Source organism: Cydia pomonella, chromosome 18 (assembly GCF_033807575.1).
Source record: "Cydia pomonella isolate Wapato2018A chromosome 18, ilCydPomo1, whole genome shotgun sequence".
NCBI lineage: Eukaryota > Metazoa > Arthropoda > Insecta > Lepidoptera > Tortricidae > Cydia > Cydia pomonella.
The window spans coordinates 13151892-13164326 of NC_084720.1; the positions used below are offsets into that span (position 1 = coordinate 13151892).

The window sequence follows — 12435 nt, forward strand, 5'->3', positions numbered from 1 at the left end:
AAGTAGGTATATCATAAAGATACTTTTTATCTTGGATGTTTACTCAACTTAACTTTCATAATCAATTAAATGTATAAAAATCCTGCATGCGAACTATTAAGCCAAGTATAGCTAGGTTCTTACTCATTATTCAACAAAAAATATCCGATAAAACCCGAAGTCTCAAGGTTTAACAGACAGCTGCTGTATCGCCTGCCGCGCGAAAATTAAAATACTCAGTCCGTAAAACGCCGCAGACGGGTTGCGTCGATCCGGTTTATTCTCGCGCCAAAATCGCGGGAATCTGTATGTTTATCTATGACAAAAGAAACGCGAGATACGAGTACAAATATGTATGTTTAGTTTTTTTAACTAGCCAGAATGTCGGTAAATTTTAATAATAATGAGGAGTTGGAGCCTCTTATGCGGTCCAGCCAAAGAGCTGATGGACCTCGTCGTTCCGTGTGGCTGGCCGTGGAATTGCCACTTTTTCTTTTGCTATTCAGTTCATCTCTCACAGGTGAGTGAAATAATCTTACATTTCTTAAGAAGTCCCGCGATTGATACCTACTGTGAAGTGATTTTTTTACACAACAAGCTAAAAGTTGTTGGCATTGACATTGCCTACAACGAAGGAATGCATAAAACAGTATCTACTATGGATCAAGCGTTCAATGGTTGTTTTACCACAATCAATAATACCTACAGACAGACCAAGATAAGTTGGCAGCAATTTTGATCGTTCAGACAGCGCAAGTGTTATTTTAAACGTCAAACAACGTATGAAATTATTTTATTTATTTATTTAATCTTTATTGCACATAAGAAAACACACTGTACAATAGGCGAACTTAATGCCGTAAGGCATTCTCTACCAGTCAACCTTTAGACGACTGACGACCTTTATGACGTTTACTTAACACTTGCATAGGCTGGGCTATCAAAATCGTTGTTAACTTAGCTTGGTCTGACTCTAGTTACTTTGTTTTACGGCGGGGGGGGGGGGGGGGGGGGGGAGTTCTTGTTTTTAGTTTTACTCCTCGTGCTAATATTGATACGCCGGGCAAGCGAATGTTTTGTTTCTAAATTGAACGACGACGAGTGTAACGAGTGGTTCGAAAAGTGGAATCTTGTGCCTGGAGTGTCTGAGGTTTTGTGAGATGATGGATGAGATGGTGGCTTTCCAGCACTTGCATTTGACTTTTAGTGTACTTATGCTGCTGCTGTGATACCGTGTAAATATATTTAAATAAATAAATGAAACAAATTGTGAAAGTTTCAAGGCACAAAGGGTTAAACAAACTTTACCTACTACCGAGTAAAAGATAAAAAAATTCACCACACCAACGCGAGGAAAATACTAAATGTAGAAAACATTCAGTACAAATCAAATCCAAATGAATGCTATTAAATATTAATCATTCAAAATTATCTTACGAGCCGCCGGGATGGTGAGAATTTATTGAACGTTCAATGTGATGCATGCCAAATTTTTAACTCTATTAAAAATTAAATATAAATAATCTTTGTACAAGTTTGCAGTCATTGACCTAACATCCGACACCCACAAACCTACCTAACCACGGAGGCCACTCGATCAAACAAAGGCCTGTCCTTGCCTGATTCAATACGCTGACATAATTACTAATCAGTACAGCTGCAAATTCAAACATGCAACTTAAAGTCTTAGTCCTGAGATCATAGAGTTCTACCATTTTTGGTATAGGTTTATATTAACAAGTGTACGGCTGTATTAAGTTAATTGCATTGTGTCTACTTAAATATAATATAAAATGAGTAGTAGAATCTTATGTACCTTGTTAGGTAGTCTAGCAATGATCTCTAAGGGGTTTGTGCGCGAGGCATTGTACCAAGGATGCTGGCGGCATTTCCTTGTTGTATCGCAATACTGATACGTTGTGCGAGGAATCCGCCAGCTCTTCGGTCACCAGTTACGTCAACCAGACGTTTCGCGATTTCAATACTTATTTAGAATATATAAAATGTCAAGAAAGATAAAATTTACAAATTCAGCCAATTAATTACAATAATTCATAACCAGTACCTCTACATCTTCCTCCTCACAATAAGCAATCTAGATTGTTTTATGATATATGCACTTACGGAATCGGGTTCGGGTTATTACATAGTATTAGTAAGATTAATTAGCTTTACGAGGAACCCTCCTCCTTTACCAGAACTCAGGACCAGCAGTGCGGAAAATACAGCACAAGCAATCTTGCTTTCATTCAGTAGCCATTGCTATATTTTTCAGACACCGTGACATACAACCTCCTTCTATACCGCACCTGCATAGTCGAGCTACAGCACAACTCAACAAAGTGCGCTCTACTCAACATCCTAAACAAGACCGGCGAGGCCAAAGACTTGGAGACTGAGGTCCAATCCGAGGCCTCTATTCTAGTGACAAGTATATCAGTCTTTAGCAGCATTATGCCGGCTATACTGGCTGTGTTTTTAGGGTCCTGGTCTGATAAGTATGGAAGGAAGCCGTTGGTGGTTTGGCCTCTTTTAGGTAAGTTTCTGTGGCGTTATTATACTTACGAACATACGAACCTCATCACTTTTCTCCTGAAGAATATAGTAGGTAGTGACCCTGTCTGTGAAGATAACAGTCCTGAATCCAACTAGTTTTGTTTACGTAATTTTTCTAAATAGAAATGTTCTTTTCAGGACAGTTCCTATCTGCTGTATTAACAGTTATATTCAGCACAGTTCAATATTTAAGTGCATATTGGTTTATTCTATGCATTATGCCGTTTGCCATGCTTGGCGGATTCAGCACAATCATATTGGGAGCTAATCTGATCACTACAGATATCACTAATGAGGAGGATAGATCCTTCAGGTGGGTTGGAGACTAGAATTCTATGTTTTTGTATATTATTATCTTCACCTATGTTATCACCCACATTCACGGTCATCGCGATCAAAACTGACCTTGTTGGTTTAGCTAGGTATAGTTTTTCATGTTATGCCACTTTGGCCGCAAAAAAGCATGCAGCCTGATGCCATAAGTTTCATATCGTGGTTGTTTATCAAGAGGTACAAATCTAGCAACGTATTAATGAGTCATCTCATGAAGTCATGATATAGAAAACTTCGTGTGTTTCAGGTTGGCACTTATACAGGGATGCGGGTTTGCCGGTGTTTTAACAGGAACCATAGCTTCAAGCTACATATACGATTTCATGGGCTATACTCTCTTGTTTACGTTATCAGCTGCCATTTATTTCTTCACATTATTATATACCATCGTGTTGGTCGAAGAGACTTTGGTTATAGCTGAGAGAGTGAGTATTAATGTCGTTATTTGCATTGTTTATACGGACTACAAATATCTTTCATATAATGATTCAAAAAATATATATTACTCTAGGAAATCCCAAACTTTTATCGTACCTACCGTTTACTTCAAGTACAAACTAAAGGTATTTTACGCCTTTTGACTTCCATACCTATGTATACAGGATGGCTTAGTAACTATGACTATGAATTTAAATGTTAAATTACCAGCAAAAAAAAAGTCAATAGGTTTGACAGTAACAGTGTCAAGGAGCGCGATAGGTACTTGAAGCGAATACTTAGGTATCGTGTTCGTGGCCGAAATCTGGTATATATATTTGGCGTTGAGACTCTAGGTTCATGGGGTCCCAGCGCATACAAGTTTTTTTGCAAAAATCGCGGAGGGTCTGGTTGATGTAACTGGTGACCGACGAAGAGCTGGCGGCTTCCTCGCACAACGGATCAGTATTGCGATACGAGGAAATTCGCCAGCAGCATTGGGATAATGTCTCAAGGGCCTATTTCGGATTTATACTAGTTATAGTAATTTATCCTCTGTATATATCTATTATGTATGTATTGTTATTGTCAATAAAAGTTATATATTTATTGTATTGATATTTTTAGTTTAACCAAGTAGTAAATATATTGTAGTTAATATTTATTTGTCTGCTTACAGGGAGGTCTTTGCAAAATCTTCAATTGTAACCTCATCAAAGACATGTGCCGTACGTGTTTCAAGAAGAGAGACCTTAGTATTACTGCTATATTGATCATCCTTATTACCGCTTTTGGAATCACCATGTTCTGTATATTCGGGATTAGTGCCGTGGACTATTTATTCACGAGACAGAAGTTCCAATGGCTTCTCAAGGAGTATTCCACATTCTGTGCTGTTAACATCATTATAGGTAGGTATTATAATTTTAAAGCCATAAAACCATCTGAATCGTCTTAATAACTCCATAAATATTACATGCATAGCTACTAACAATAATTGTAGATCTATTTAATGGTACCATAGGTACAGTAGAGATGGGGTGAGGTGGGAGGAGGTTACCCAAGCTGCCCAGAACCGGACCCCAGCAGAGGGCAACAGGATAAAATGAAGAAAAGAAGAATACAGTAGGTTCGAACCCCCTTAACAATTTCATGTGAAATGGTGATAACTTGATAATAATGTGTGACTTGGCCAAACACGTGGTTTAGAGTATTTACGTTGCATTTGCCTGAGTGATACGTGTTTCAAAGACTTATATTGTATCTACAGAGGCCGCTGTAGTCTTTCGCTACAAATGGCAAATTATTTTAGTGGAATAGGAATACCGACTTATATATTATTTTATCATTACAGGACTTATCGGGATGTTTGTTGGGATGTCGTTTTTCCAATCCTACTGCAAGATGTCGGATGGTATGCTTCTTATTTTGTCCTACGTGTCGTCTATTTGCGATGCGACTGTAAGAAGCTTGTCCCAAAAATCCTGGCACTTGTATCTGGGTAAGTCGTTAAAAATGTTTATCAGCCAGGCCTTCGCCTTCCCTAGGTTAAGTGACTCTTCTTAGGAAGTAGGTTTATAATAGAATGAAGGCACTATAACAACATTTTTTCCGAGTAATAAATGTTATCTTAAGGCAGTCTCCATTTTATGACTTTGTTCTACCAAGTTTAGGTATTTATCTATTCCGATCATTGGTCATGGGTGCTTTCTATGTATAGGAGTATAAAGTATAAGTATGTATTTATCTATATAAGTATGTGTATATCGTCGCCTACCTTTGCTTACTTTGGGGCTTGATCTGTGTAAGATGTCCCCTAATATTTATTTATATATTTATTATTTATTAGCTGCCAAATTTCCAATATTAATTTGCCAATATCATACCGCCTTAAGGCCTGTTAAGATCAGAATTGAGGCCCTCGGAACAAAGAGTAATATTAATTATGTAAATAATTTTCGATACCTCGATAATTCGATACTTTAGGAGTAATATGTTAATTTCTCCTAAAGTAATACCATAATACTGATTGGACGACTTTGTATATCAACTTGTTTTCACAATTTTTGCTATCACGAATCCACTAGGCGCGTTTGGAACTGAATAAAAGCATTTACTTACTTACCTTATTTTCAGCGGGAATGATGTCCATACTAGGATGTTTATCACCTCCACTAATCCGGTCACTGATCTCCAAAGTGCTGCCCAAAGGCGAAGTAGCCAAGATGTATTCTCTAGTCAGTTGCGTAGAAGCTGCCATGCCGATATTTGCCCCCGTTTTGTTCAATTGGGCGTATTACCGCACCTTAGCAGTGTTCCCTGGGTTTATATATGTTATATCTGGAGGATTGTTCATGGTGTGTCTCATACTGGTAATGTAAGTATTAATTGGTACTCTTATTTCATTTTATAAAATAGTTACGAGTATTATAGGTACTTACTGCATTACCACTAGATTAGCAGTATCGCTTATCTACCTCCTTTCGTGTAAAATAGTATTTTATACAATCGTGATATAATAGAGAACTTTTCAGTCGGGTACCGTGTTTAAGCAACGAAGGTTGCTGAGTTGCCTAAGTAAGGTACAAGATTGAAAAGCTTGTTTATATCACTATTGTATACAATACTTTTTCTACGAGTCATATAAAATAATATTATTTTTACTATAATACCTAAATAATTAACGAAAATTGGTAAGTATCTCGCTATATACGCGCGACTCCGCGCGACCTCGCGCCCTTTTTAGTATTTTTTATGGGAGCGAGGCGGCACGTGATTGGTATTTTTTTTAATTATTTGGGAGTATGCAAAGTACGCAATTGTTTATTTATTTTATTTAAACTTAATTGCACAATAAAAATAAGTACAAATGTCGGACTTAAGGCATTCTCTACCAGTCAACTATAAGGCGAAACAAAATTTTCGAATGTGGGTGCAGTGAGAAAAATAATTCAGAAAAAATTACAAGTATAAGTAACTTTGAAAAACTATTTACAATTTTGGACATTAATAACATTATATTTACAATGTTACACAAATTATAGTATGGTATACGAAATCTTAATTCAACCATTACAGTCGACGAGTAGAAAAACAGTTTTTTTAGAGTTGAGATTTAGTTTTTATTACCTGCCTCTCGTTTTAGAAACGCATCTATTTATTTATATACATGTCAGCGGCCGATCGTAAAGTTCATGTGTAATGATTTAAACAGTCATATTAAACCAATAGATAGGTAGGATAGGTTCGTTAGGCTACTTCAGCTGTCCAGAAATAGGAGGGGCTCCGTCGACTATGATTTTGATTTTCACGTTTCACGATTTGCCTAGGAATTACAATGATCTGCCTGATTTTACGATCGGCCGTCGACATACACATAACGAACTTTTGAAAATTATTATCTTTTTTTTCAGAATCGCCAATATTCTTTACTATAGGATAGTGAAAAATCGAAGTCAAATCAACTCCCTCCTTGAATAAGATGTTTGTACTGCAAATTAATAATGTCATAAAATGTGCATTATAACAGTCTACATAAATCTCATATTATGCTTATGATGCATTGTTGTATATGATAAGGTAACTCAGTACGAAAAATCTATGTCGAGAACTCGTATCAAATCAAGTCTAGATATATTGAATTAATTGTTATATTAGTACAAAATGGTCTTATTGGTTCTAGAGATTTCAGTTTATTTTATTTATTAAGTTTAAACTTATAGTTCATTCATTATACGAAACTTATTTGGAACCATCTTATAGTTGTTTAGAATAAGCAAATTGTGATATAAAATCAGTACATATCAAGAATCTTATGTTATAGGTATAGGTAGAAAAGTATATTAGGTAGCAGTGGCGGATCGTTCAAAGAACCTGATTCCCAACGGCTGGCTTGTCTGATTTCAGCCTGTTTAGTACTTTCACGATCGGTTCATGGAGAAAAGGAAAGCATAATTAGCTCCGGGTTCCCTACGAATATTTGTGACGCGCCGCCACTGTTAGGAAGTAGGTCTACTACATAATTACCCACTTTTATTGAAATATTATATCATGTAAAGAAACTATAATATTACTGCCAGTATTTGATGAAATACTATAAATAAAAAGCCCCTTATATATGTAGTAGTTACATGCAAAAGAGGCTTTGTCATAGTTATTACTCTAATCTTAATCTAGTTTTAGGATATCGAATAAAACAACGAATACTATAAAACCATGTCTTAATACAATCACACAGACAAACATACACATTGACTTAATATTATTATACTTACAATAACAATACAAGTAACACAACGCCTAAACCATAAAAATACATTTAAAAACTTTGTACATAAGTATCGGTAAAAAAAAGATAACCGGAAGAAAATATAAAATCTTGGGTTCAAGTAGATATATACAAATAGGTATCTACTTCATTATATTGAAAAAATGTTTTACAGTAGGTATGGACAATTGAGTGTGCATAAATACTTAAAAAAAAAAAAAATATTTTCATACGTAAAAATTAATTTACATATGAAAATGTAACAGAATCCTCATTTACTCCACATTTACTCAATCAATTAATTTCGTATCGGCATAAGAATCTATTATATAATGTAACAAAGTCCAAGAGCATAATAAATAAAAACTTAAAAATAAATGCGTTTGGTTTATGTTAGGTACCTTACATCAACCGATTAATTATTAATAAATAAATGTAATACTTATCTTTATAAGTAACTATTAAAAGGGCGTGGAAAAAAGTGTTATTTTATTCACAATTAAATTAAATAACGAAAATAATAAACAATACGCTCAGCTGACCACAAGAAAGATGTATTAAATACGAAATATACTTTTTTCTATTACTTTTAAAATCTTTGATTACGATGCCAATGTCCTGTATGATACCTTCTTTGATTTTGCGAAATGCAGTTCCCAGATACGTTCAAGTCCAAATATAATCGATTAAATTTTCGGAGGATTCATGAGAAAGATGAAGCAAACTAAGTCGATTAAGTCGATTAATCAAACGAACTTATTTTATGTTTCCTTATGATTTATGAATGGGAAAAAATACACAATACCGCAGTGGCACCTGTGACCGACGGGGAACCAGTAATCCGACACTTCAATTTTTATCCTAAAAATAAGGGTAGGGAACCGATCTCCTAATACGACCACAGAGTGTTGCCACATTAAGAAATCGGCTTCCTGCTCCCACTTCGTTAGTATCGCCTACCTGTAAATAACACCTTTTAAAGCAAGTGTGATGAAAACATATTATCCCACGCCCCTTTTTTTCTACACTTAAACCTACAGCCTGCTTACCATACTCTCACCGTCGGAAGACCCTGCCTTTTTACTTAGTCACAGGGTTTTCCTAGTAGTGGATATCAAATTGATAATCGGCTGAACAATAATATAGAGCAGGGTGAACACCACAAAACACATCAGAGCCGTGGACAAACCAGGGTTTGCGGCGCTGAAGTAATCCATATTGAGCCCTATGGCTATTGTGATGAGGCCCATGGAGAGAGCAATTAAGCCAAGCGCGATGTGGAGGATCTTGACTGGTCCGCTCCTGATCATCAGACGTACTTTCGAAGAGAAAAGTGCTATAATTCCGGAGATGAAGCTAGCTAGGGAGAACGCCAGTGCGATAACACCTGAAATAGATAATTTGATGTAGATAACAGTACATTCATGTCGCTAAAATTTATCCTTTCGCGTAACTTGGCTTAGTATTCGTATTTCTTGTTAAAGTAGGCCTTTTTTGTGGAAACTATGATTAATTAAAACAAGTAAGCTTAATTATCAAGTACCTAAGTATACCAAAGTATGGTCTCAGATTATGTAGGCATTGTTGTTAGGTAGGTACTATGCATTTGTGGTTTAACTTATTGTGGTATATCTAACGGCGCTTGCCCAATTTTAGCAAGACGTATACATCTATGTCATCCCACCATAAGATTGCCATAGCTTGGAGTACATGCACCATTAAATGATGCCTTAAGAAAAGTGGGTACTAGGCCCGGCGCCCACTATCAGCATGGCACGACAAGGGATCCTTCGGAATTTTGCCGAGGCGTCCTCAGGCATGTCAAGACGTCCCCAGGCATACCGAGGCGTCCTCAGGCATGCTGGGGTGTGCTTGGGAATGCCAAGGCATCCCTGTGTCGTTCTCAGGCATACCAAGGTGTGTGACATGCCAGACATGCTAAGAACACCTCGGCTTCCACGGTATGCCTGGGGATATCTTGGCATGCCTGAGGACGTCTTGACAAAATGCCGAAGGATCCCTTGCCGTGCCATGCTGATAGTGGGCGCCGGGCATTAGGGTCTAAAATAAGTCCCAGCTGTTACAGGTAAGTACCTCTAGTTAATAAAGTTTTGCAAGATTTTTTCGGTTTATTAAAGGCTAACCCATCTTGTCCCGTCTTCTGGAAACTACTAGTCAAAGTCATTTCAGTTAATCAAGTTAATGGGTCGGGTGTTAAAAGTATTATTTTTTACTCCAGCACTTTAATTTGTCGATTAAATGACTGCCATCAAAATCAACTTGTGTTAGGATCCTAAAAGCAGTGTTCTTAGGAATAATCATATAATATTATGCAACTGTTGTTTTTCTATTATTCTGACTTGTAGGCAAACTTGTACAAAGCAATAACTTTGATTTTATTTCTAATTTTAGGTTTTTTCTGCTGTCTTAGAAAAAATATTGTGTGCAACGGTACATAATTAGGTTTTAGGGTTGAACATATAAAAAGAAACGAAGTTGAATTTTGTTAAGACAGCCGGAGAATTTTAAGAACCCTTATTATGTACCAGTTGCACAAAATACTATTATCAAATAGAGTCCGTGCCAAAAGAAAGTATTATAATTATAAAATTACCGCAATATCCATGAGGTGTGTTAACAGTCATGTCAGTCTCAGCTAAAGCCAGGAAAGAGCCCACAATGACGAATAAGGAGCCGATAAGCTGCAAGCAGCCGTGGACCACACGTTTCCCATCCTGGGATAGTTGGAACGACCAGGAGTTGTGTCGGTGGAGCGTCAGGACCGCTTCTACTAGGAACAACTGGTACTGGAATATGAAAGGATAAGCGCCTGTAGTTATTCATGAGCAATGTGCCTAAAAGGGGCCCGGTTTATGAAAACTTGTGTATTGTAATAAAATCCTATAACTGACGATCTTCCACTTGTATAACTTGTATAACTACCTAAATATTACGAGTATGTGAAAACAAATGAAAATATTGTTCCTATATTGAACGAACTTTTACATTGAAGGCATTGGTAAGGATTGCTGACTCATGCCCTGGACGTTTTAGTGGTTGATTTTATCGGGTAAAACTACCTCTCCTAACCCAGTAGGACAGGAAAGGAATAGGGCTTTGTGATACTGGCTGATGATAAATTTCATTCAATTCAGACTCAGATCTGACTCGGGGGGTCTGGAGTATTACTGGTTATTGGGAACGTATTGAAAAGGGCCTAGTGCTTGACACTCTTCTAATAGTTCTTCAATCTTAATTCCGAGCAGTAAAGGTGACAAACAGATTGGCAACTATTGGAATTAGGCTGTCAAGCTCTACGACTATTATCTAAGTATTTGGCAATTTAACAGCACATTTCATGCACAATAGTGTAAATATTTGTTTAAATCTAATTTGCACTCAATGACATTTGCATGCTTTTTTTAATATTCTTTAAAACAAGCCATGTTAAGTAATTTTCTGACATGACATTCAGTCAGGTCATTTACACTCGCTATACATTATACGAGTACCTACTCGTACAGCAATGATGTAAAATAAATCTAGACACCAACCGCGGATTGTATTACATATTTGTCGTTCTTATCGTGTTTAAAGAGATTAATACTCGCACAATACACTGAATACGTACGCCGGTTCCTGCGAAAATCATATGGAGTTGAAGATTGCTGATGGTCCCACTGGGTTCTACAGTCAACGCGAAGTGCCATATACAGAACACGACGATGGCCACCTGCATATGGTGAAGGAGGTTCAGCAATTGACAAATGGCCAACCATGCGGAATCCCAGGAGTTGGTATAAACGTCACCGCTCTCCGCGTCATAAGCGCCTGGTGCCCGAGTGACCTCCGCTTGATACGGCACATGCTCTCTCACTTCAAACATTTCAACCTTGTCCACAGACTGCGTAGAACTAGTCGGGAGTTTATCTAGCCTGGGCACAGAATATTTTTCCGACTGCTGGCTCGTGCTAGGTCTATCCATTTTGGCTATTCTAGATACAGCGTAGACCCTGCGAACCGTTCTTGAGCGGTGACACGCAGTCACATGGACATTCGCGAGTTACGTACTAAAACTTAGTCCTACAGATCTGCTTGAGATAGCGGTATTGAGATAACATGGGAGTATTCGATCGGAAGGTATCATAGAAAATTGACAGTTTTAAGATTAGGGAGTTGTGCAACTTTCGATAATGCAGAGAGATTAGTTTAATCTCGTTCATGTTTGTGAAATGTCGAAATTCCTTTGCTTCTTTAGGAGGTGAGTATTTGCTTGTATGAATGGTGATATTTTGACCTAATTGTCGAGTATCGAGGCTTGTAATATCTTACAAACCTGCCTTACATTAAACAATTCTATATACGTATTATTCATTTCAATTTGAAGTTTTCTAAAGACGTGACGAACATATTTAAATTACTTAATTTTAAGATGTCTAAGTAAGTGTCACAAACTATTGGATGCAGTGCAATATTATATAGCCTAATGTTAAAAAAACTATGGATCAAGACGAAATCATGTTTAAAGCATTAAGAGCCCGGTAACGATTTTAGAGCAAAAATATTAAATTGATAGATAGGTATTATGTGACGAGAAGGGACAGTTTTAAAAAATTAAACTAAAAATTATGGTGGGAAATTATAGAAAATGATGTAAGTATCAGAACAGTTTCAGCAAATGTTGTAAATTGTTTAAATATCAAAATTACGTTGAAATTAAGTCGATTTTCAGAGAAATTGTCACTTGTTTTGAAGTAATTTCTGGAGAAAATTGATAAATGTCTGACTTTCATTTACACTACTTCAAATTTATAATAACAAAAATGTAGTTTATTAAAGTTGAAGTACAGGATATGTGTAACACAAAATTACCATTTTTAGCA

At 36.7% G+C, this 12435-nt stretch overlaps 2 protein-coding genes across 2 annotated transcripts; one reads left to right on the top strand and one right to left on the bottom strand.

Moving 5' to 3' along the window:
* Positions 1 to 22: 22 nt before the first annotated feature.
* Positions 23 to 7763, top strand: LOC133527431 (probable peptidoglycan muropeptide transporter SLC46). The gene is made up of 8 exons (XM_061864442.1): positions 23 to 499; positions 2255 to 2515; positions 2674 to 2848; positions 3116 to 3293; positions 3965 to 4196; positions 4640 to 4786; positions 5422 to 5662; positions 6699 to 7763. Exons 1-8 carry the CDS (start codon positions 361 to 363, stop codon positions 6763 to 6765), a joined length of 1440 nt encoding a protein of 479 aa, XP_061720426.1. The 5' UTR covers positions 23 to 360; the 3' UTR covers positions 6766 to 7763.
* Positions 7764 to 7894: 131 nt separating this feature from the next.
* LOC133527433 (uncharacterized) lies at positions 7895 to 12172 on the bottom strand. The gene is made up of 3 exons (XM_061864444.1): positions 11184 to 12172; positions 10167 to 10359; positions 7895 to 8939 (listed from the first exon to the last, which is right to left on the bottom strand). The coding sequence occupies exons 1-3, from the start codon at positions 11535 to 11537 to the stop codon at positions 8641 to 8643; spliced, it is 846 nt and encodes a 281-aa protein (XP_061720428.1). The 5' UTR covers positions 11538 to 12172; the 3' UTR covers positions 7895 to 8640.
* Between the last annotated feature and the right edge of the window lie 263 nt (positions 12173 to 12435).